The 26,631-nt window shown below is 38.0% G+C and overlaps 1 protein-coding gene across 1 annotated transcript in view; it reads right to left on the reverse strand.

Moving 5' to 3' along the window:
• Positions 1-330: 330 nt before the first annotated feature.
• LOC121942360 (hexokinase-1-like) overlaps positions 331-26,631 on the reverse strand; it is a 34,779-nt gene continuing 8,478 nt past the window's right edge. The window contains exons 3-18 of the mRNA XM_042485545.2: positions 22,043-22,191; positions 19,498-19,617; positions 18,994-19,089; positions 18,671-18,770; positions 17,385-17,568; positions 15,091-15,246; positions 14,023-14,256; positions 12,408-12,712; positions 10,708-10,856; positions 9,571-9,690; positions 9,296-9,391; positions 5,476-5,575; positions 5,073-5,256; positions 4,180-4,335; positions 2,500-2,733; positions 331-1,561 (exon numbers count right to left, since the gene is read on the reverse strand). Coding sequence (XP_042341479.1) covers positions 1,411-1,561; positions 2,500-2,733; positions 4,180-4,335; positions 5,073-5,256; positions 5,476-5,575; positions 9,296-9,391; positions 9,571-9,690; positions 10,708-10,856; positions 12,408-12,712; positions 14,023-14,256; positions 15,091-15,246; positions 17,385-17,568; positions 18,671-18,770; positions 18,994-19,089; positions 19,498-19,617; positions 22,043-22,191 — 2,534 coding nt within the window. The 3' untranslated portion in view covers positions 331-1,410. The remainder of the gene's footprint in view (positions 1,562-2,499; positions 2,734-4,179; positions 4,336-5,072; positions 5,257-5,475; positions 5,576-9,295; positions 9,392-9,570; positions 9,691-10,707; positions 10,857-12,407; positions 12,713-14,022; positions 14,257-15,090; positions 15,247-17,384; positions 17,569-18,670; positions 18,771-18,993; positions 19,090-19,497; positions 19,618-22,042; positions 22,192-26,631) is intronic.

A 26,631-nucleotide genomic window follows, 5' to 3' on the forward strand; every position in this document is an offset into this window, starting at 1 on the left:
GGGTCAGATTATTGTAATTTATCTGATTATTAATATTTCATAAAAACAAACCGTCCATTGATGAAAAAGAACCCTTCATTGTATCTTTTAATTGTTTTTCCAGATGAGATATTGTGGAATTTTATGAGAAACAATTTGGTTGGTCTTGCATTGGTATTAATGCTGAAAACAGCATGCACACACACGCTAAGCGTCACTCAAACTAATTTGCATAGCGTTTTCTGCACTTAACATGTGTCTGCCTGTTATCGACTCCGCCATCTTGCAGTACGGGTTTAAGCACGCCTCCGCTGCTGCTTGACAGTTTAAGAAAGAGACACCAGGAATTACTCCACAACAAAATATAATTTAATGAAGTCACTTATCACTGTGGCGATCACAAATCTGTATTGATGTAAAAAAAGAAAAAAAAAAAGAAAATGATCCAGTACTCTCCTTTGTCTTAATGTAAGGCATGCAGTCTCCACAGAGCTTTTGGACATTGAAAGCTACAGGTCGTTACAGAAGGACACACTGACACTCAGCCACAAATACACACAAAAGCGCTCGTAGTATCCACTCCTTTCTTGGGGCCCAATAAACATTTATTCTTTGCACATACAATGAGTAGAAGTGGGATTCATCACAACACCAAAAGTATAATAGTTCACAAATAGCAACGGGACACGCTAACACTTCCACTCGGGCCTTTTCTACCCTCCCAGACCTGGAGGGGTAAAGGGTGTGGTGCTGCTGGAATACTTCAATATGTGAGTTTACATTGATAATTACACAAAAAGTGGTTAGTAGCCAAGCACATAGTGTGAGCATGTTGCACATAAATGAGGATGATTTGAACAGCCGTGACTCTTGCATTCAACCCTCTGCAGCGAGCCCTTTTGGAACTGGTTTTCTGAACCAGCGGAGCCTGTAAAAATGAGTTTCATCATTCAGCGAGAAGGACGTCCTTCATTTGGAAGTTACATTGAAATGCTGCTGTTGTAACTCTCATATAAAAAGTGCTGACATTTTTTTTTTGTGTGTGTCTATGGTGCAAAATCCTATGACCTCTGGGATTCAAAGTGGCCTCAGCTATATAAATACTATTATATATTTGCCTCCATATAAAAATAAAAATTAGCAATACACAAATATTGCACACCTAAAGTTTAGATTTATCAGATTACTGACAAGCTATTGAGGAAAAATGTACAAACATGGAAATAATAAACCCTCTGGTGCAGTATAAATAAATACTTAGATATTTAATTCCCTAGTCGTCACGCAGCGCGACTCTCTGGCTGTAGGGGGGCCAGGTGGGGCGGAGGTGGAGTCACGGCTGCCAAGGGGAGATGGAGTCGGGCAGTGTGGTGGGTGAAGGTCAAAGGTGGAGCAGCAGGTAGTTCTTCAGGTCAAACAGGGCGGAGCTCCTCACTGCTGCTGCGCGTCCAGCTCTCTCTGTTTGCAGCCCACGGCGGTGATGAGGGCGGCCCCCTTGCCGCTGCCGTCCTCAGATAGCAGGAAGTTGACGTCACATTTAGGGGCGAGTTCCTTCACGGTCTGCTGGAAGATCCGAGAGAAGCTGAGGGAGGAGAACGACAGGAAACTGTGGTTAGGAGGCAATTTACTGCTCAACTCAAATACATGAGAGATGCCTGCTAGTACAGATTTAGCTCTCAGTTACTGCACGTTTCGGTACCAATACTACCAAATTATTTAGTATAGCAGAAAAATTTAGTATGTCAAATGCAGTATCAGGGTCAGATTTTGCATTATGCAAGCCAGCGTGCTTTTCTGGCTATTCTGACCCACAATCCAGTTTTGGTTTTATTGTATAAAGCAGAGGTTGAAAGATTATTGGGGCCGATATTTAGCCGATTATCTTTATCTGCATTTCATTTTAACTATTGTTGATAAAATCAGTTTATTAAAAGGTGAAAAAAAGAAATTTTAGTTTACTTTGTAAAACCTCCATGATGAAATTCCCTTGACTCCGTTAAAAATAGTGAAAATAACGTCTGCAAATATCTTGTTTTGTCAAACTAACTGTGCAAAACCGAGGGAAAAAAGCAGAAAATCTTCATATTTAATGCACCATCAATTTGTCACATGCTGGTGAAATATACAAGCGGCAGGTAGATTTACTTCATTCAACAGCCAAAAACCTTCCAAACAATAATAATCTTCAATGAAAATATTCACTAACCATTTTGTGAGTGGACAGAAAAGTTAATTTTGCACCATCTATGGCCGTTGAGACTGGTAATCCCACGTAAAGCCTTCATTGTCCTGAGATTTTAGAGGATCCATTTGTGTAGGCTGTCATTGTTTTTAGTTTTTAGTATAGAAATATCTTGAAAAATGTTTTGGAAATAAGTTTCCTGTCACTGTAATACACAGAAATAAATGAAACAACCTTTGCAGCTGGATGAAATTCAATATTTACTGTAGTGTTGCTAAATGAATGAACCTCTTTTCCCCAAAAAACGCCTCCCATTATGTTCTTATCCCGCATCTTACTGTGGGTGCAGCTTGTAGAGCGTGCCGTCCACGCCCACGGTGATGTCCAGGTGGTCCAGTCCTCTGTTCTCACGGATCTTGTCCACCACGGCAGCCATCCCGGCTCCGCAGATCTGAGCCGCGCGGCGGGACACCGTGCCACACACCTCCTTGACGATAATACTGTCATCACAGGTGCTGTCGAGCCCCAGCTGCTGCAGGATCGCCCTGACCTGCAGCAGCGCCAGACGATCGCTGTGGAGCGGGAGGGGCGGAGGGAGGAGAGCAGGTCAGAGGTCAGCCAACAGCAGGAGAGTCACCGGATACCTCACAGCTGTTCCCAGAGGCTAAGGTAGGCTTAAACTGTGTATAAACTCAAATTGTCACATTGCTTCCCCCTCCTCCTCCTGTTGTACCTGGGAGTGCTATCCCCTTAAATGCTACTTTGTTTGTGAACAATGCTGCTTAAACATGTGCTTTACCTGCTTATCCTTTCCATCATGGGAAAGGTTTTTGTATGTTTTAGACCGTATATGAACAAATAGAAATCATATAAGGATTAATAAGGTTTTTCTACCTCCAGGCGAGCAACAGTTTAACCACATGAAGCAGTGCTTTTAAAATCAACATAAACCTGTTTGACATAGATAATCCATCACAATGAACGTCTGCTACAGATACTACTTTAGTGTTTAGGTTAGTATTGTGTGGTTATACAGGTTTAAATGCACTCGGCTGCATTGCCTTATCACACGAGCACGATGTGACGTTAAAAAAATTAAAGCAGACGTGTTTTTTCCTGAAAACTATTAACTACTTTATCTGGTTGTATGGGAATTCATATGTGGGAGAAAACAGTAGGCAGGTTTCCATTAACCCTCAAACTGTGCATTATAATTACAAATACAAAATCTGTCAAATTATCTGTCGACTTTCATATACCTCATACACTTGCTATCGCATAACCTGCACTACTTTTATTCCACTTGTAATGTTAACAGCTTTTTATTTATTGCATTTTTAAAAGAATTTCTTGTCTCTTAGGTCATTGTCGTTATGTATAGTTTTTTGCCTAGCTGCCTGCGGGCCTCACAAATTGTCCCTCAGGGATGAATAAAGTTTTTTTTAATTGAATTGAAATTGAATAAAATATGGCTAATGGAAACACGTCAACTTTGAAAAAAAATGGAAACACTGCTTTTGGCTTCTCTAGGTCACATGATGCTATGGCTACAGTATGTGTTAGTCAGTAACAACTGGCTCCCTCATGATGCAGCAGGAGCTACAAGAGCTGTTATTGCATCATATAACTAAGAGAAAGTTTTGAATCCACAATTCCTCTGTGAAATCGTGGACTATCACCTCCCAGAAATCCCTCATAATATACATCCCTGCTACTATCAGAGCAGAGTCGCATCTCTTAACCAATAATTTCTCCCTGTGTGATGCTGAAAAATAATTCAAACTGGTTTTCGGTGGCTGAGATTGCAGCATACTATTATCTGCCATTAAATTTCTGTTTAGTTAAATTAAAATCTCAAAATCATTTGCTTATCTGCTGAAATAAGAACTTTATACCACTAAATGGCCAAACAAAAAAGTATTTTATAGTGGATTTCATCTTTTAAAATAAACAGTAGTTTCTAAGAGACACAGTAGAGCTTCTGCATTTGGATTTGAGGTGTTAAGTGACTCACTCACCTCTCTATCTGCGACAGGAACTTTGTCTCGAAGATGCCCCTGGTCTTCAGCGTCTCAGAGATTTGTCCCCGGAAGAGGAAGCCGCGCTTGGTCAGATCAATCAAAATCTGCCTGACGATCTCTCCAAGGTACATACCACTGCACATCTTCTCATATCTGACACGTACAGGAAAGAGGGAAGTCTTAGTGAGCAGCAAGATGGCAAAACACCAAACTAACACAACAGCATCTTTCCAGCTCTGCGTTAAACTAGCACTGAAAATATTATGGTTTTGTTCAGAATGCAGACGGATCAGATTTGTTTGTCAAATCAGATGTTTAAGGCAGACTGTCAGCGTCGCTTTGGTAAAGACATGTGCGTCAGTAAATATATAGTTATGCTGAGGACACAGCTTCACAATATGGAAGAATGAGAAATGCAGGTCCATCATTTCGCCCTTCGAGTCAAGTCATGATGCAAAACTCCTCCACCGCTCCAGATAAATTTATATTAAGATCCGTTTATTTCAGCATCTGCACATGGACTGTTGTTCCCCCTGCTGTCCTCCATAGCGGTCTACTAGGAGCAGTATAAAGTTTGCTGTGTGTGTCCGTCACTCCAGATTGGACATTGTTGTTATGTGTCCCGTCGCGTGCGACGCAAAAGATAAAATGAAATCTGATTCATGCAACAAAAGCATTCACAGTGAGATGAATCTGTAGAAATCAGATTACAATTGTATTTCAAACCGCCTGCATATATGACTTTGACTATTTGTTTTGCAAAAATTGCTTTTTTTTGTCTGAACTTTTTAAAATTAATCTGGAGACAAAGTGGATCTGCCTGTTAAACAGATTTGAGTAACTGTCTAAACAAGACCTTAGTTATACTTGGACACTGGAGGCGTCTTCACCTTTGTTTGCCTTCGTTAAGCGAGTTCTCGTCCACCGCCTGGTCGTAAATCGTCCTGATGTCATCCAGGCAGCCGTTGTCTCCAAACGCCCCCCACTCCATGTTGACACACATGCGGCCCTCGGTTCCCTCGACTATCTCGATGTTCTTCGCCTCTTCCATGTAACAGGCGTTACTGCCGGTCCCTGAGAGCACACACAGCCACAGCACGCCAAACTCAAAACCCCTCAACGGTACATCATTTTGCAAGACTTTCTGTTTTTAAACACACAAATCCAGACATTTATGAGTGTTTCCTATGTGTAACAAAAACGTGAGGATACATATTCATCCTCTCTTCAACTTTTCAGAACAAATTTCTAGATTAAAATTTCCTTTTAAAAAGATTTGGTGTTTTAACTCACCTGCGATCAGCCCCACCTCACAGGAGGGTTCCTCGTACGCACAGGTCATCATCGTCCCCACCGTGTCGTTCACTATGGCAACCACGTCCAACTCGAACTCCTGTGAAAACAAACAGCGAGAAACATTAAATCAGAGATAGAAGTACGTTGAAACTTCATATCTGTTGCTGACAATTCATCACACAACTCTCGCACAATTCAAAATTCATGCTTTGTGTTATAATCCGATACGTCAATTAGACTTCAGATTACGTTATTTTTTTTAATTATTAGAATGGTAAAGCTAGATGTTTTTTTCAATTTTTTATCTTTGGTGCAAAATGTCTGATGCTTCCTTTAACAAAACTTACTGAAACGTTTATACATAAAATAATTTGTGTTTGTGGATTTTGAACATTAGGCCCCGCTGTGATATTACACACACTCGTATTGCTCTGCACGCAAAATGCGCTTTTCAAAATCAGGCTATGAAAAATACTTTACATTAATATTATTTTCTACTTTGATTGAGGTTTTTTTTTTAACCAACATCAGTCCTAATCAGAAATATCAAACATTCATTGATCTTCAGAACTTTAACCCTTTAAATGTCAGGTTTTTGTCATGATGCCATTATGTTTTTAGATGAAAATAAAACATTATGCTTTGATGGCTGTGGGATCAAAAATGTCAGTTTGATGTGTTTCAATGGAGCATTTTTTAACTTAACAGTCTGAATGTAACTATTTACTTTCAACAGTGTATTTTGAACTTATTGTAGGAGCTGAGCTGGAAATTCACACATTAAACAAAAATACACAATCTTGCCAAAATCGATGCAATATGCATGAACACAGCCAAAATTCTGAAAAAAATAGAAGAATGAAAAGCGCGTAAACTGCGCCAAACAGTCTCTAAGGGTTAAAGAGATGTTTAATCCACGTTTTATATCAAGCGATTGTGTCTGAATGGTTGTGTCGACAGAAGGATTCGTATCAGGCCTGGTGACTTTTCAAACACCACACTGAACACAATGCAGATCACTCACACTCCTGCACAGATTACACAATAAAACACACAAGCTGCTTCAGACTGCTGCAAAATCCAGGAGCTCCGCCAAGCAAACAAAAACACAGAGCATCCTCTTTGTCATCACAGAGCTAATTCGGAGATTAAATAAGACACACGGTATCTGACGGCAGGTTTTTCCAGGTGTTACGACATGCTGTCACAGCAGTAACCACACACGGCTCCAGTCCCGCGCTGCTTTACCTGTCCAGTAATCATTTACAGTCACTTAATACTTACTGGATCCTCCATCTAAAAGGGCGAAATCGATATAAGAAACTCAAAAGTGATGATGACTTGACAAAAAATACAAAACAGATGCGATGACCAGAACTAAAAAATGTGGTAATTGATAATGAGTGATTAGCCAGCTGTGATTTATTTGTTAGGCCATGATAGATGTGGTTAACCCTTTGAAGCCTGACTCAAAATCACTTTTCTTATGCTGCATTCACACGTCTTTCACATCTATTTAAACCTTTGAATTTGAGTTGACTGGCTTGACTTTTTTTAAAAAAACATGTGGAACAAACGCAAGGAGCAATTTGGCAGGAAATTTGCTGCAAATTACAAAAAAATGAAGATTTTTGGGGCACCTGGTAGCTCAGTGAATAGAGTGGGTGCCTTCTGTACAAAGGCAATATCCTTACCAGAGTGGCTGCTGGTTAGCAGCCAACTCGTGGCCCTCTGCTGCATGTTATCCCCTCTATCTCTCCCCCTTTCATGCTAACACTCTGTCATGTCAAAGACCAGAAAAGAAATTAGTAGATTATGATTTTTTAAAAAACAATCTTTATAATCTTGGAAATTTTTTTTCTAGTGAACTATATTTAAAATTAGCATAATTTTTAGATTTTTTTTTTATACAATTTTAATTTTTTTAGACTACTCCTTTTCCTTTTTTGTTTGATTGGATTTTTTAATTTTATTTTATTTTACTTTATTTTTCCTTTTGTTTGTTTATTTGGATTTTTGGGGTTTTATTTATATTGATGTTTATTCTAATTTTCAGGTATTTTTTAATGTACTTTTTACTAAATTCTTGCAACTTTCTCTTTAAGTTGCGCATTGCCTTTTCCCATGCCAGTTAGCCTTGGTTTCAAAGGGTTAAGCTGTAGGTTTACACAGTAGGAGGTGGCACTCAGTGCCTGTGCGCTGAAACTATTAAATTGCAGTTCAGTCCAAAGGTATCAGTATGCCGGGCTTGGCATTTAACCATGAGATTTAATCTTTCACTGTAGGTTATATTGTCACCATGTATCACTGTTAGATTTATGAAGTGGTTTATGAGCGAGATCCTTTATGTCCCGCAGGAAACATTTTCATTTTCCTACTGTAGCAACAAAGAAACAGTAGTTCTGTACAGAAGGAGCATACAGAGGGGAGACAAACAAACGCATCATGCCAAAGCACTAGACAACAACGATCTGAGCTACACAGAGGACTAAACACGGTGCACTCGTCCAAAAAGCCCATATTATGTCTAGACATCCACACAAAAGCTGCTGTGGTGCATCAACAAAACAGCAGTCAGAAGTTAATTTTAACCAGCAGGAAAATGGACATTGAAACTATAGGATGTACATCAAATATTACCCAGACTTTTTTACTTTACCTTACTTTGAGCACGCCCTTTCTAAAATAATACTATTAAATTTCCTAATTTTCTCTCTGAGACCGATCTGTCTCATGAGGTGTTAGCACCCTGACACGGCAAGCTGGCGCTCGGCTGTCTGTCAGTGTCGGGCTGTCGGTGAGCGTCTGTCGCAGTCGTCACTGTCCCACACTTTCGGCCTGTTGTGGGCCCTTGTTGGCTTTTTTTTAACGTTGATTCAGCACAATGAATCAGCACTGGAGACGACGGCGTCTTTCGGTGAATGAAATCACTCTGATTGTCTGTTGAGCTCAGTGCACGAGAAGCGAAACAGAGGCTAAACATTAGCAAAACGGCAGTGGGGACAGTATTTATTTATTTAATAAATTTGTTAAATGTTTTAATTTCCTTTTATTTTGTGGTTTTGTTGCTGTTTTCTGTATTAATTTATATCGACATTTTGCATCCTGCGTCTTGCATTATGTGTCCTCTCGTTTTAATTTTGTCTTAGCTCGTGTTCAGTTAGACAATTCTGTGGTAGTTTTCTGAGCATCCTGTTTCTGCTTTTGCTTTGCTTGTCAAAGCATTTTGTAAACTCATGTTTTAAAGGGGCTATATCTATTATTTTATTTTATTTTTAAATAACCGAAAGGTTTAAGTCAAGAGAAGGTGAGATCAAACAAACTTGTTATAGAGAGTAAAATCGTTTTTCTTTGGCGATTGAGCTCACCAGCAGGAACATTTCCTGATGGTTTGTGTTGTTGTTCACTGGCGCACGGTAAATTCGCTTTGTTCTTCCAAAATGGGATCGTGTTGTTAACGTGTGAACTCGCATCAAGACGGTCTTTCAGTTTCCCTTTTTGAATGGTGATGACAGACGACCGCCGTCTGCTGCTATGGAGTTATTTCCTCTCACGCAGGCGCAGAACGCACGTGCTGGTTGTCCATTCGTTTTAGTCTCTGTGGTGTTTTCATGTGCAACTTTTTAGCCAGAACAGTGACAACATTAGGAAATGCAACAGTTGGCTTCGTCCTTGCAAGGTTTTTGATGTCGGTTTAGTGGGTTTTTTTTGGCTCATCTGATGTTAAAAATCAGTAAACAAAGCTGCAGTGTTTGTGTTGTTGTCTGTGTAGCTGCAGTTCTCGCAACATAATCCCTAAAAAAGATCAAAAGATTACCTCTTTCCTCTTGATGGCTTCCCGAAGAAGCTCCACCACATCCTCCCCCTCACAGTCTGTGGCCTTGAAGCCTTTGGTCCAGGTTACAAGGATACCCTGCAGAGCAGAAATGTCCCACAAATAAGAGTTTGGATGGTACATGAATCTAACAGTAACTGAAAAAGATGGAGCAGCCGCCTGACTAAAGGGAGGAAGACTAATTAGTTGTTAATGTGTCCTTGAACTTTTCGCTTCCTATTTTACCAAAAGTTTGTGCTATTTTTAAGAGAACGTACGGCGTCCAAGCTGGTCTGATGGCAGGGGAAGGAGAAGGTGAAACCCAGAGGCAGTCGAGCACTTTTCATTCCCATGTAGTCCAGGAAGTCGGAGATGCAGTGCACGATGTGGTCAAAGAGCTGGAACGAGACATGCATTTAGTGGTCTGCATACTGGGAGATATGGATAGGTTTGCTATCACAAGTTTAGATGCATCGGAGAAGAAATATGAATATGTCAAAACTGTTGAAAGTACAGGAGTAAACTCGTTCAGAAACACTTATGTTCAGAAGGAATGAGAATTATTTCTTAAATTAATCATTAACTGATATCTGCATGTGAAATCTGTAAGTACAAGATTTTGGTGTCAGAAGCCTTTGGTTTCTGTTTGCAGTCTGTTTGTAGTCAGATGAGTTTCGGCCGGGTAAACGGTCTGAGTGGAAAGCAAAAAAAGTGGGTTCATTGGTTGTAATGCTATCTCAGATCCCATCCGCTATTGTCTGATCTTTTTTTTTGTTAGCTTTTTATAATTTATTTTTATTTATTTATTCCTTTATAGAGATTAGCAGCGTTGTAAATCTTTTTTTTAAGGTTTTTCTTTTTAGATTTTTTAATATTTATTTTTCAAACAACAATACTTTTTTTCATATCACAAAGTCTCCTATAAACAATTTTAATTCAATTCTGGGCCCTTCAATCAATATGAGACAATATAAAATATTAAATATCCTCACTGTCTTTTTTTTATTGGTTGCTTACCATTATCTTCCTGGCACTAGGACGCAAGCACTGTTTGAATTTTTCGTAAGGAGGTGTGCTTGGATGAAAATGACAGTATAGGCGTGTTATGCATATTTCAAAATAAAGGTGTATCCTCATCTACCAGTATCATTGGGGTTGATCCATCCTGTTTAATCCTGCTCACCCCTAAAGACGATCAGATATTGTCCGTCTCAAGTTGCTAATTGGACAGTAAACAATAACTGGACCATGTAAAAGAAAGTCTTTGCCCAAAAATAACTGCTGGCTGCACTGTAACCCCCAAAATATTGGCCTTTACCCACACAGGTGAAATCTGTGTCAGACGAATAGCTGATGGGTTCCAAGATGATTTCTAAATAAGCATAAAATCTTAAACAAAGAGCCACAGTCGTTACCTCTTCTCCTGTGCCCTGCATGACTTCTATGGGAATGGCGTAAATTTTGTTATGCATCTCCACTGATCGCTTCTTCCCGCTGCGAATCTTTACCAATAGCACACGGAAATTCGTCCCTCCGAGGTCCAGAGCGAGGAAATCTCCGTTCTCTGTATCACAAGAAAGACGTTGTTAGCTGCAGAACCAACAAAACCTAAACTTTCTTCTGCTGTATTGATTTCATTTTAGAAGAAATACTGCTTCATGATGCTTAAATAGTACAGTTTAAAGCAAAGAAGTCTACTTTGACTTGAATATTTGAAGTAAAGGTCTCACAGTAATGAGTTTTACTGTCATACAGAGAATTAATGATAAAAAATCAAGTTTTTCTTCTTGGCTTTAAAGTGTTCATCTACTTATTTGAACTTGTCTTTGACGTTAATCCCTTTGCTGACAGGATCAGTGAAAAGAGATGACTGTTTAACATAAGATTGTCAAGACGTGCCTGTGGATCTCTTTAAAATAATGTGGAAGAACCTGATTCACTTTGTGCACACCACTTCTGATAATAAGGCTGAGATTTTGGAGAACTGCCAAGTAGACAAACTTGAAGGTTAAACTTTTGAGGGCAAACTAGGGAGCCTCAGCTGAACTTTTAAGTCAATAACAATGCGATGTGTAACCCACCATGAGCTATGCCAAAGGAGACGACGAAGAGTTTAATTTAGGCTGTTTCACCTATTCGTTGATATTTTATGTTCAAACCGGACCTGGTAACGTGAATTTAAATGCACGTTATGATTCACGGAAGTGATGTTGAACAAGACACACACAACCCAACAAACCTGATAAAGATTTAAAACAGCAGCAGTCTCTGAAATAACTCTAAAAACACTGTTTTTAAATAACAAATAACACTAAAAAAACTAAACTAGACACAAATAACACTAAAAACACTGTTTTTAAATAACAAATAATACTAAAAACACTAAAAAACTAAACTAGACACAAATAACACTAAAAACACTGTTTTTAAATAACAAATAACACTAAAAAAACACTGAAAAAACTCAACTAAACACAAATAACACTAAAAGCACTGTTTTTAAGTAACAAATAACACTAAAAACATTAAACTAGACACAAATAACACTAATACACTCAATAACACTAAAAAAACGTCACATTTTAGAGTTTTTAATGCTGTGGCTGACAGGTGTATATTCGTTAGAGCATGTCCAGCTGGTGGTTGTTAAACTAACCTCAGCCTGCTGATTGTGCGTCGACTTTTCCCTCAAACATCTGTACCTGATTGTGAACATTTGTAAATCAAAAGCTTGACTGGACGCAGCTGTTTACAACTACTTTATCGACTTTTAAAAGCTTCGATTAATTACCGCAAAGTGAACGTATGACGTGATCAGTCGGTCGTTTGTCACCTGCTGAGCTGACAGATCTTAATTATAAAAAATTATAAAAAAATTATATTTGTGTACAACATTATAATTTGATGTGACATTAGCAGGGGTGGTCTGTTTTTTTCAGCTGAGGCAGATAGATAGATATACTTACATAATAATGGAAAATGACCAGTAATTTCATCTTTAAATGAGATTATAAACTAAAGATCCATCAGTGATTATACACTTAAGACAAGAACAAATGTGGCGTCTATGCAACACCACTACAGGATCCGTCTGCACATCAGTATTTTGCGTCACCTGTTCCATCTGGTGTTCTCCGGACGAAAGTAGGCAGCATTTTGACTGAAGCCTCCTCGTGGGAGCTCTTCTTGAGGCCTCTTTCAATCTCCACCCTCATGCGTTTCTTCACTTCTAACAGCTGCGTTTTGCTCAGTCGGAACTCTGCCAAAGTCTGCTGAATCTGGCGCGCCTGCTCCGTCAAACGGTACGCCACTGCTGTCACCATGGCAGCGCCTTTCGCACTCCCACTCTCAGACAGCAGGAAGCGGACATCTGAGTCTGGGACCAAGCGACGCACCGTCTTGTGCAGACGGCGGGCGTATCTGTCGAGAGAGCAGAAGGCATCCTTTTGAGACAGGCTCGACTGAATCTGTCAAATACAAAATATTAATTTTTGCTCATCTTTCAACACTGAATCCTCTTGAAATGAGGGTGTGGGTGAAGATGCTGCATTTGTAGTTTTTTCACACATGCATTTCTCTTTTCTCTGTGGACTGAGACTATTTCACAATACTATCATTAATCAATTATTTTACTTTTCTTATTATTGTAGTGTAAGCACCAATTAAGGCGAAATGAAAATACTGAAAAATCATCACAACATTCATCTAGATGTTTTCCAATAAAAAATATTTATGTGGTGTTTAAATAAATGTATTTTAGAAGTATTTATAAATTAATTAATTCATTCATTATCTGCAAATGCTTATTTTTGAACTTATCAAGCCGCCAGGTTTTCACAGGTCTGACACAAAGAGACAAACAAAAAAAAAAATCTAGCAGCACGCACGTCCAAAATCATTTAAACACCAGGTGCTGGACAGAACAAAAATATAAAAATACAAAAGCAGAGTCCGCACACTCGATTATGCTCCCATGAGCATTTATTACCACTGTGGACATTTTGCAAAGTGTCACACATGGAGGTAATAAATGTTCATGGGAGCAAAAAAAAAAATTAGAAAATTAGTCTTAAAATTCATTCTGAGTGGCATAAAAAAAGTCTTAAATCTGACTTGCCTAAAACTGCAGGAGCCCTGCCCCCCATACTGTTGTTATAAGTAACTACAGACACCAAAATAGTTTTTGTACCAGGCTGTAAACATGATGATTTCGGTTGTAAAGTTTGAGTATTGTGTCTCTGTGGGGATTTAGCCTAATGTGGCTGTTTGATGAATTGTAGTTTTTTGGCACTTTGGATTGGCTTCATTTCCAGCTTCAGCGATCACAGCTGGGCATAATATTGCAAATTTTGATTCATATTCTTTATTCTGAATCATTAATTTGGACTACAAAAAGATCCTAATATCACAATTATTCAAAGCTGAAACAAGCATTAAGGTTGAAATATTATCCTTTATTACAACCAATCCACCTTTTGAAAAAGGACCCCAATTTGAGCTTAAAAACAGCAGAAGTGTTTTGGATTTGCATGGGAGTTTTTGTTAGTTTTTGAGAGGAATGTCTGGCGTGCATCCTCTGTATTCCTCGGAGAATCCTTGATGACGCACCGTTGTTATCTAATTCTTGTTTTGATGTTTTTTTTGTGTGTGGCAACATTTAGTCAAACATTGAAGTCGATGTAGGGACACTAAATGCTCCCGTCAGTCTGTCACGTTTAAAGAATACTCACTGAGGGTGCATTTTGTAGAGCGACCCGTCGATGCCCACGGTGGTGCGAAGGCGTGCCACTCCTTTGTTTTCCTTGAGGCGAGCGAGGATTCCTCCCAGCGTCGAAGCAATTAGATTTGCTGAGCGGAAAGATACGATGGTGCACACGTGCTGCACGGCCTGACAGTCTTCTTCTGACGGCTCCACGCCGAGTCTCGTCAGGATTTCCATGCATTTCTTCAGCCCTTCTTTAGTCCTAAAATGAGAAATGTTTATTTTTAATAAAGATCGCATCCCTGCTGTTGAAGGAAAGCATTAATTTAGCAGTTTTTTAAAGTCTAGATGATCATTAAAGGCTGGTTCACACTAGAGCATAATTGGGCCAGTTTTGGGCCCGATTTGCCCCTTACACCAATCAGGCGGTGTTCCCAATTTGGGGCTGGTCAGAACCGATTATCTCTCCAAATAATTGTGTGAGGGGTTATTGAAATAATCTTAATGTTACCGACTGTGTTGGAGCCTCTGCGATCTCGAAAACATGTTTGATATTTACGATTGTCTGCTCAGATGGAATACTGAGCGGAAATCTGCAATAGCCGTTGAGAGCGAGGAGACTGGGAAGCGTCACCAAACAGATATTGCACACATGTACAGCTCAAAAACACGGCGGGCAGCGACAGACAACAACAACTCACGCTGCGAAATGTTTAATCCATGCTCACTCTGTCTAATCAGCCTTGATCCATAACTTTTTGTTATCTCATGTTTTGGTTTTTCGCTGCAAAACAAGACACGTTTGATCACACGAGATTCTGTGAGATCCGAATCACCACCGTGAAATCCTATCTAGAAATGACAAGTGTGTGGTCTCATGAGCTGACCGAATGCGTTCAAACGATAACATTAAAAATCGTTTAAATCCGTCATCATACCTGTAGTCTCCCACGTTTTAAAAAAGCGGTTAAGATTTGAAAATCCTCTAGTCTGTATCAGCTTTTAAAGGTGAAAACAAGCTTTTTGTTTTCTGAAAGAAATTTAATGCAAAAATGTTTTTATTGGAAAAGACAAGATTTATTTTTTTTTTACTTACTTTTCAATGGCGGAAACATGTTTTGTCTCAATCTTTCCTTTTGTGAGGAGCTCGGGTGTTATCCGTCCTTCAAACAGGAGCCCCTCTTTGGCCATTTTCACCAGGATGAGTCGAACCAGCTCTCCCATGTACATCCCACTGGCCATCTTTTCAAACCTGAACGCGGAGAAAACACAGCAGCTTTTTTAGTTTAGGTACATAGATACAGTTTGCGTTAGTCATCCCATCTTCTCTTCAAAGACTGACAGTAGAGCTGACACGCTGCTGTTGCTCGGCAGGATTCAGTTTTTAGACGACCTTCGACCTCTTTCTCAGTCTGTAGTGTGAATGTTGCTCTTTCGGGATAAAAACAGAAAGACAAGGAACATGCTCCTGTTGCATGACCACTATAAAGAAAATCAGTGCTTCAGTGTAGAAAACGCAGCTACATAACTAAGAGTCTGATTACTGCGTACTGTATGTGCTGATATACATTTACATGCACAGATAAAAGGTTAGTCATAAAGCAAATGAGCTGCATAATGTCCTTTAAAGTTTGTCTTTGTATCCCTTTTTTACATTGCATGCGCTATGTTTCAGTTTGAGGAGTATTCTGCAAGAGCAGTTACAGGGACGTGAATAACCTGTTTATGATTTGGTATGATTAAGTTTTTCCTGCCGACACTTGAAAAGTCCTCAAGAAGTCAATGAATTCATTGATCTAAAAATAACGTCTTAACCTTTCAAAACTTGGATCGACATCAGTTTTCTCGTGCTGCATTCAGACACCTTTTACAGGCTGTTTAACCCTTTGAAAACTGAGCAAATTGGTTTGGTTTCTTTTGAAAACGAAGAAAAAGCAAAGAAGAAAGAAATTTTACCTAAAATTTGTTTTTAAAAAAAAGGGTGAGATTTTTAGAAAATAATCGAAAAAAGGGGAAAATGTCCAGAAAACTGTATTTATATTTAAAATAATTGTATACTTAAAATTATGTTTATAATATACAGAATTATACATATATTTATTTATTTATTATTATTAATCAATTAATTAAGTTACTTATTTTTTTCAGCACTTTTCCTAGGTTATTTTCTTCTTTGATTGTTGGCTTATTTGTGGTTATTTTCAGGTATTTTTCGTTTAACTTTTTTCTAATTGTTTGCTTATTTTTGGACCATGTCTAAATATGTAGGTTATTGTCTTCCCCATAAGTTTATGAATGAAATCAGTTAACTTAGGTTTCAAAGGGTGAAAAATGCTAAGACAAGGGAGGCAGGATTTTATGAATAATTTTTTTCTCTACATTGTAGAATCACACAATAACTGCTGTCATCTATTTAAAAAAAATCCCAAATGCCTCCAACTAACAACACTCATATTTTGTTTCTGGTCGGGATGCTTAGAGCAGACCCTGGACAACATGGGGAAGTGCAAATACTACAAAAAATGGCCATTAAACCAAGATTTTGCAGCATGTCTGCAGCTGAAACACAACAGTGCATACATAACTTGTTGTATTTTGTGCAACCAGTTTATCCAAACTCAACACGCAGGAGATTAGGGCAGTGGAATCCAACATTCAGAGTGAGACACGCACCATTGTCATGACAAACTTGCCAAAAATGCTGGGTATTTCCCCCAAAAAACATTTTTTTTATGTTGCATTAAACATTTATGCAGAATTGTTTCCAACCCAACTGTTGTAAATCCATGTTTTTTTTCTTCAGTTTTGGTTATTGTAAATTTGGTCCTAAATTTAATTCAAAGCAGCATATTTTAACCCTTTAACACCTGGGTCGAAATTGTGCTGCATTCAGAAGCCTTTCACAAACATTTAAACCTCTGAAACTTGAGAAAACTGGTTTGATTTCTTTCAAAAACGCTGACAAAACTGTAAAATAATATGTAAAAGGTGATGAGGAAGTTATTTGAAAATTCGTTGCAGGGATTTTTAGAAATTCTCAAAAAAAACCCCAACAAAACAGGAAAAATTGTCTAGAAACTATATTCATAATTCTTTTTATAATATGCTTAGTATTTTATTACATAAAAAGAAAAAAATATAGAATTTTTAGCTCTCTCTTGAGGTATTTTTCCCCCTTTTTTTGTTTTTATTTTATTTCTTTATTTCTTATTTTTGTTTCTTTTTTTATGAAATCAAGTCAATATGCTCAGGTATCAAAGGGTTAAAAAAAAAATCATATCTAGTGTGGCTTTTTTGAAAAGTCAGTCTGTAGTGTCTCCATGTTTTCTCAAGCAGGACATAAAGACTAAAACTTGAATAAATAAATAAAGCAGTGAAGGACCGTCTTACAGCTGTTTCCCGGGGTTGATGGAGCCCCTGTCGATCTCACGGTCAAACTCTGTGCGAATGTCCTCCAGGGACCCGTCATCCCCGAAGGCACCCCACTCGGTGTTGATGCACATGCGGCCTTCGTCTCCTTCCACCTGGTCAATGTGACGCAGTTCCTCCATGTAGCAGGCGTTTGTTCCCGTCCCTGAAAGGACGCAGAGCTGCATGACTTTTGCTCTGTGGAGCTCCGCAGGGACACTGATGCTCATGATGCTAAATATCTTTGGCGCCCCCACATGTAGAACTGCGATTACAGAGCTGAAAGGTGCTTTGGATATATGCGTTTACTTGGTCTTTTTTAAAACTTTGAAACCTTGATCGACATCACTTTTCTTGTGCTGCATTCAGACGCCTTAACAAGCATTTCGACTCTCAAACCTGAGCAAATTGGTATGCTTTTTTTTTTTAAACTTTGGGAAAATAGCAATGAGAAACTTAGCAAGAGCTGCCCTGCAAATTGCAAAATGCAAGAAAAAGGAAAATATTTGTAGCATTATTTTTAAAAAAGCTAGAGAAAAACGTTTACAATTATAAGTATATATATAAAATTATTTTACAGAATTATTATTTTTAAGCACTTTTTTTCATGTAATTTCCTTTCTTCTTTTACTTTATTTTTGTTAGTTTTGCTTCCCCTCTAATTTTAAGGTAATTTTCTTTAACTTTTTACAGTTTTTTTTGGGTCATCTCTTCTAGTTGCTCATTGTCTTTTTCCTAATGTTTCTGAAAGACATCAAGCCAATTTTCTCAGGTCTCAAAGAGTTAAAAAAAAAAGATTTCAAAACTGATTTTATGAGAGCGTCATTTCTTTCCCACAGAATGCAGCACCGGCCCACAGTGAAGTTTATTTTCTTACATCATTTTGCATAATCGACTTAATTTGCTCATTGAAGGAGCTTTACTAGTCAGTGTATTTTTTCCACAATCTGTAAATTGATTTTTTTCAAATAGTTAAAAAGACAGTAATAGTAATAGCAGGTTAATTCAGTGGAGATTAAACAAAAGCGTCAGTAATAAGTGAAATAGAAGCCATGACAGGATGAAGACAAATACTATAAATCAAATCAGCACTCAGACCAAGACAAAAACACAAACTTAGTATTAAAATGAAAACAGAAAAATGTGTAACTTTACATGTGTAATTATGAAAATAACATAAAACATTAAGACATAATGTGATGTTTTTTTAGGTCAGACAACTGCCTGTCACTTCACAGCTTAATGTCTCTACTAGTCTGTGTTTTTACCTATAATGATGCCGACTTCACAGCGCTGATCGTCAAATCCGCAGGTCATCATAGTGCCAACTGTGTCATTCACCACCGCCATGATGTCGGCATCATAGTCCTGAAAAAACAAAATGATGTTCAACTCAAAACCAAATCAAAAAATACACATATATCATTGTTGGAACAAGCAACATCATTTTCTCTTTAAAATATATTTTGACTATTGAAATAATCACAACAGTTAGTGTATTTTAAAATGAATCAAACAATGAAACCATGTAGAAAATTCCTTTTTTTGTTTTGTATGCAAATGTTTTAGGTAAAAAAAAAAGCACACTTACGCCTCGCTTCTTGATGGCCTTGTTGAGAAGACTCACAACATCCATTCCTTCTACACCGCTGACTTTAAACTTCTTTGTCCACGTTATTAAGACCGCCTATAAAACAAGCGCAAGGACAAACTTTACTGTTAGACCGGCTTGGCGTGTCCAAAACGAACCACCATTGCTATTCAAATCACGGTATCTCTTTCCTACAGCGCTTCCTCCTAAAGACACTAAGAGCACAGTTACATTAACATTTATATTTTCTGAAAAAGCAAACATTTGCAAAGGTAATTTTCTAAAATATGCCACAATTTGCTTACTTATATTTTACACATTTTGACTCCACAAGATCAAAATCATACGCATCAATGTCACATTTGATCTTGCAGCATCAAATTTTGACAAAAGAAACAAACAACTCACTAAAATATTTAAAAAATGACAATAGTCTTAAGGTTGATGGCAGTTATCCCTCTAACATTGAACTACAGTATACATCACATTTGTGTTGGTGTTTACCTCGTCGAGTTTGGACTGGGCACAGGGGAAGGAGAACGTAAATCCCACAGGGAGTTTTTTATCCTTGATTTTTTGCTTCTCCATGAAGTCGCCCAGGCAATCTGCAACATGGCCAAAGAGCTGCAGACAGAAACGAGACTTTTACACTGAAGAACGAAAGAATAGAAAGAGTGACAGACAAAAAACCTTTGTCCAACGTTATATTAAACATTTGATGCATTTCTTTGAGAGCTGGTCTCATAATCCATCATTTTAACCCCTTATGACCTAGTTTGACGTCAGTTTTCTTGTGCTGCGTTTGGACGCCTCCCATAAGGTAGTTACCTCATTGAAACCCGAGGAATTTTTCTTTCAATGAATTGTGGAAAAAAGGCAATGATTTACTTGGCATGGTATGTCTCACAAATTGCAAGAAATTAGTAAAAGTTTATGAACAAAATAACCTTAAAATTAGTCATAAAAAATGAGGGAGAATTATTTTAAAAATATCAAAAAAATTATGGTCTTTCCTGGGTCCAAGACAACACAACATTACATGACAAGAGAAGCAAACAGTAATAAAAATTATATATAATATATATATATATATATATATATATAATAGTAATCAATAAAATAAATGAATAAGAAAACACATTTAAAAAAGAGATAATACAAAAATGCAACTTTATTAACACTAATAATAAAAAGATAATCATTTAATCAAAATTCAAAACCTTCAAATAAAAAAATAAAATAAAATAAGAAAAAAAAAAACCCAACAACAATCAAATCTTTTTCTTAACTATCTTATTCAAAAATTAATATAAAACAACCAATTGAAAAATAATTGTCAAACAAACCAAAAACCTAATAACCAACCAACCCGCCACAGCTGCTCAAAGAGTCTCCACAGTGACCATAAATTAACCCCAAACCTCTTTTAAAGCTTTAATAATTTTCTGAAAATAGGATTTTTTGGTGCGTTAGGCGGTGTCAGTTTTAGTTAGCTTACTAGCTGGTAACTAAATCTCAGCTCCACATTAAAGACTTTCTGATTAAATGTATAAAGCAGCTACATTTTTATGTGTTTCACTGTGTTGAAGGCTGTTTTGCTTCATATTTATAAAATTTACCGAAACACTCTCCTTTAAAACAAACCTCTTTGTTAACAAAAACGTGTCCACAGAGCTCGTTACGTTTCTGGACAGCTGTCCCTTGGACATTTCATTAGACAGCATCTGTCTGTGCGCGTCTGTGCTCTGGACCAATCACACGGCCTCAGACAGTCTCTCATGTTTTGGTTATCGAGTTACAATACGGCCGCCAGCTGTTCCCTACAAGTTCAGTGAAGGTCAGCGTCCGCTCTGGCTTCGCCGTCTTTACTCGCCGTCAGTCAGGGGGTCGTTTTACACGTATTGATCCTCCGCCTGACCTCGAGTACAACCGAACTGTGTGCGGAGGTCAGACACAGACATGGAGTGTTTTGGGTGGAAACAGTCGAGCGTGTGACCTCGGGTCGTGGTGTGTTTGTGACGATGTGGATTAAAACACGGTGTGGACGGACGGACAGATTATCTGAACACGTCTGGTTTCTGTAAAATATGAGCTGAGCTGTTTAGGAAAAAACAAAACCGTCAAAAACCGACTTTACACTCACACGTGTTCTCGAGACAAAAGACAAAATTTAAGGGGGGAGAAAGAGAGGGGGAGAAAAAGAAATAGGGAGAGAGAGATGGGGAGAGAGAAGACAGAGTGAGAGAAGGACAGGGGCTGGAGAGGGGGGAGACGGGGGGAGAAAGAGGTGGGGAAGTAGGGAGAGAAGGGGGGAGAAAGAGGGAGAGAAAAAGAAACAGAGAGAAGACAAAGATTAAGAGAAAGATGGGATCAGGAGGGGGGACAGAGAGAGAAAAAGAGGGAGAAAGAGGTGGGGGGTTGGGGAGAGAAAGAAATGGAGGAGAAAGAGGGAGAGGGAGATATGGGGAAGAGAGGGGAGAGTGAGAGAATGAAGGGGGAGAGAAGGGGAGAAAGGTGGAGAGGGGGAGAGAGGTAAGGAGAGAAATCGAGGGGGCAGAAAGGGAGAGAAAAAGAAAGGGGGAGAGAGTAGACAGAATGAGAGAAAGAAGGGGAGAGAGTGAGAGAGAGAAAGATGGGTTTGGAAAAGGGGAGACAGAGAGAATGAAGTGGGTAGGGGAGAGAGAGGGGAGAAAGTTAGGAAGAGAAATAGACGGGGAGAAAGAGGGAGAGAAAAAGAAAAGGAGAGGAAGGGAAAGAAAGAAAGGGGAGAGGGATCTAGATAGCGAAAGATGGGATGTTAGAGGGGAGAGAGAAAAAAGAGACAGAGAGTGAGATGGGGAGAGAGAGAGAGCGAAAGGGGGGGGCAGGGGGGAGAGCGAGATAAATAAGGGGCAAAAAGAGAGAGAAAGATGGGGTGAGGAGAGGGACGGAAAGAAAAAGGGGGAGACAGAGAGAGAGATGTACAGAGAGTGGTGGGAAAGAAAGGGGGGAGATAAAGGAAAAGGGAGACAGAGAGGGAGGGAGTTTGGGGGGGAGTGTTTGTGTTTACCCGTGTCCCGTTGCCATGGATGATGTCATCGGGGGTCTCGTAGACCTGACTCTCCATCTGAACCGGCTGCTTTTTGTCCTGCGTCACTTTGACCCGCAGGATCCGAAAGTTTGAGCCGCCGAGATCCAGAGCGATGAAGTCCCCCTTTTCTGTCACAGTGGAAGAAAAATTTATATTTTATATTATATTTTTTTATATTATTTTATATTATATATTTATGTTATTTATATTTTGCACTCTATTTAGTTGCAGTCCTTCTTGGTATTGCAACGGCTTCACAGGTTTCCCTTGGTATAAATAAAGTTTTATTTAATCTTACCTATTAAAAAAAATAAATACAGAAAACAAACTGCTTTATATTTGCTCGCCTCGAAATATATCATTAATGTGTATTAAAATATGAATTGAAATTTAAGGCAGAGATGAAATTGGGGCCAACAAGCACCATCAAATCAAAATGTACTGCTGGTAGGTGAGCGTGTCCAAAATGTAAACTTCTGAGGACTCAAGATGATGTACAACTCTGTTTTGGACATAATTGTCTAAAGAGTTTAAAGAGCAGTTAATGACATTTTGAAAATTTGAATATTAAAAAAAAATACACGTATTGTTCAGTTAAAAACAATGAAGTTCTTGGACCACAAAAAACTTCTGTCACTTTTTTCCATTAAAGCCCACTGGCGGCAGTTTTTATGCTCCCAGAATCCATCGTAATTGGAAAACAAACCCGACATTCCATTAAAATGTAAAAAAACATTGTGCACAGCATGCACCACGGAGCTCATGCTGTGAGTAACTGTAAGAATGATGTCTAATAGTAAGAAAATGTAAACTGCAAATGTTTACAGTTGTGACTGCACTCCCATAAAAGGATATTTATCAGCACAGCATGCTTCACTCAGTGCTTCCGTAAGAGTCGAAAATACTCTGATGCAAGAAAAAAAATCACTGCAGGGCACAAAGTTTCAGTTGCCTGGGGAAGATCTTTTGGATTGAAATTTTGCCGTAAAATTAGAAGGACCTACTGTATGCAGATGTTATTTGTGTGCTCTCTTTATGCTTTTGAGCAAGTTTTTCATATGCAATTTTTAATCTGTACTAAAAATGGTCAAATACAGAAACCTGGCACTCTGAGTCTGATGCATTTTATTGTTCTTTTTACATTGAAATCTGCAAAACTTGACAAAATGTAAAGACACATTTGCTTATTTCTACTCTCTTCCTCCCTCTGCCTCCACTCTGTCTTTGAACAGTCTTTATCCTCTGTGCTCCCGTCATCGTCATCCTCCTGAATTTTACCGTCTGACTTGTTGAAAGTCAGCTGTCTGAGTTATGAAATGATGCTCTGCAGCCTGTTCCTTTCTCTAGTTGCAGATTTATGTGTCTCACAGGTAACATCACATTTTCTTCACTGCTTCTCCGTCAAACAGATTTTAACGGACACGAAAAAACGCAGAAAATCAAACCTGTTCTTAAAACTTTAATGACAGACGAAAGTTTTGTGGGTAATGAGATTGACAAAAATTACAGACTTGGCTTGCAGAGGGGCCCGTACTCTTGTCAAAACATTGCTGCGATGTAATTATGGCGGTTTGTCTACAGAATCTAGATCTGTGACATGAGTATATAAAAAACACACTCACTACAACTAACTTACAGATAACCTACATTTGAAACTTAATAGTTTTAATAGCTAATAGGTTTGATTTAGTTTGATTTAGTTGAAAAACATGACGCGAAGGCAGTGAGCAGCTAGATTAGATATTGCCCACAAATTTGCAAGAAATTAATAAAAATAATTACAAGAAAATTCTCAGAAAATAAGCAACAAAAAATAAAGTTAAAAAACAAAGACAAACAGGAAAATGACCTGTAAATGTGCTGAAACCCCCCCAAAAAACATGCATACATTTTTTCTCTGCCTTTAGCCTTTTTTAAACACTAATTTTCACGTCATTTTCTTGTCACTTTTCACTGATTTCTTGCAATTTGTGGGGTATTTCTTTACAAGTTGGTTTTTGAGCCTTTTTTCCATGTTTTCAAAAGATATCAAACCAGCTTGCGAAAGGTCTGAACGCCTGCTGCAAAGAAAGAAAACTGCTGCATTTTATGAACAACAGACTACGATCAAGAGACACACCTTTCTGGCTGCAGTGCAATGCATTCTGGTAGTTGTAGGTTTTCTAGCTCTTGAGCAAAAGCAAATGCCAGAGCCCGTTTTCTCTATTTTCTCTGGTCATGTGGCACTAATTTCAAAAGTATTTTCGTCTTTCTACCACATAGACGGCCTAGTTTTATGTGAGAACCCTCTTTATATCTGTGAAATGCTTCTTTAAGACGCACTGTGGCTGGTTTTCCAACAACCTCTTTTCTGTGAACAGAGCCACCAGTCAGGTGCTGAGGTAGAGTCTCACTCCAGGCGAGAAGCCAAAATGTAATTTGACGCTCAGTGGTGAGAAGCTTTCACGTAACATCCTATTCAGTTGGGTTACAGACGTTATTATTTATGCATGAGGCTAAAAGCAGAGTACTACCACAAAAGCTGTTTGTTTGTTTTATAGAGGATGAGGAACACAGACGAAAAATTTAATTTTAAGCAAAAGAATTAAACTTTTGAATACTTCACTGAATGATTTAAAGTGCTGTAAAAGTATTTTTCAGTTAATAGATTAGTTAGACATAAAGACAAAATAATATGAAGCTACAGAGTAAAATCTGTTCCCTTGTTGAAGCTGACTTATAGTGTATGGCTCTTGATTTATTTTTTTTTTGTTTTTTGTGTGTGTGTGTATTTATTTTTTCTCCCTGAGTTTACTGTAAGTGTTGTTTGTTAAGTAACAGTAGTTGACAAACCATCTTTTTCTTTTGTTTATGTGTTTTGAGAAAGGGGCAGGTATAATAAGATTTTTTTCCCTCCAGCTCCTTTTTTGTCATGGAATGTGTAAAATATAATATAATATAATATAAAAAAAATCAAAACAATTTTTTTTAAAATTGCATTTACATGACTGGAGCAAATACAAATTAATTGAAACAAATCAAATTAAATTAAAGAGTTCCATCATTATTCCAAAATGAACACACAAATTGTTACTTGTAATACATTTCCCATTATCTTAAAACTACAGGACATTACATGCTCTAAAATATTAACACATTTGTAAGTGCACGTTAGAAGATAGGAATCATTTCTGATATTTAGTGCTGCAGCTCTCTTTACAAACAGTCTGATTCTGAATTAAAATGATTGATTTAGCTTTCAGGCATTTATCTGACTCTGATCCAAACATGATACTGAGCCAGTGTGCATTTACTGTTGCAGAGATCAAACCTGTGACCTTTCGGTTACAAAAAAATAGCCAGGGCATCCTGCCTCCGGACATAACAATGCTGTTCATGTCTGTCGTGTTTGCTGCATTGAGCTATTTATCTCTCTGACCTGACTGGTATGAGATGTGAGCCGCTTGACATATAGAAGTGTTAGTGATTGGCTGCAGAGCGTGTGTCCATTTCACAGTATCTGTCCTTCTGTGACCTCACTGCTGGTATTTCAGAGCTTCTTGGTTTACATACATGTTGGGCTTTCAGTATTTATTGCAGTAGTTTTATAATTAAGGCCGCCGCACTCCTTTCTGGCTGAAATACAAGCAACCTCTTGCTGCTTTTGAGGGGATGAATGCACCAATTAGTGAGTTTTGGCTTTGTGTTTTGGAGCTGGCGGATGTGACTCATATGACAAAGGTCAAGCGTGACCTTGGATACAACAGTTTAACCCTGTTTGGGACTGTTTGGCGTAATTTGAGCGTTTTTCTTTTTTTTTTTTTGTTGTTGATAATTTTGGCTGTGTTCATGCATATGGCATAAGTTTTTGCGAGATTGTGTATTTTTGTTTAGTTACATTCCACCATAGTTAACTTAAATACATACATGTGATGGTCTGTTTGAGAGATCTTGGCCTTTTGTGGCATAAATGTTGTTCTCTTCTGTCTTTATTTTCGCTTTATTTTAATCATTGACAATTTAATATATTTATTTATTCATTATATTATATTAATTTTATTTTATTTTTGTTTTTAATCTAAGATGTCTTTGAGAATATGGAGAGCCCCGTACTATGAATAAAAAAAAATATAAAATTAAAAAAAAAAATAAAAAACAGCAACAAAAATACATACATTTAACAATTTTCTTATCTGTAGTTAATAGATTTTTAATAACAGCATTTTTAAAGTATACTAAATACTTATCACTAACAACTACTAATATTTTCCTCATCACAATTCATATCTGGAAAGTAACAAAAATAGTTTTTAAAAAACTTTTTTAAGGTTGTTAATAAGGTGCCAGAGTGCAATAAAAGAGAGCATCAAAATAGAGCTTGTTTATGAAAAAATATCTCGGGAACCCGTTCCAATGTCCTCATATCCTAAAAACACGCCTGCGTGCAACTTTTTAATTACTTTTATATTCTGTTATGACTTTCAGTGGATGCTCAGAGACTGAAATGTCACAGTGAAAACTGAACTCAAAATTTAGGCAGACAGAGAAATTGGTCTTTTTTTCATTATTAGCTTTTCTTGTCATGGTAA

The sequence above is a fragment of the Plectropomus leopardus genome, chromosome 3 (assembly GCF_026936395.1).
Source record: "Plectropomus leopardus strain MGB_pleo_1.0 chromosome 3, ASM2693639v1, whole genome shotgun sequence".
Taxonomy (NCBI): domain Eukaryota; kingdom Metazoa; phylum Chordata; class Actinopteri; order Perciformes; family Serranidae; genus Plectropomus; species Plectropomus leopardus.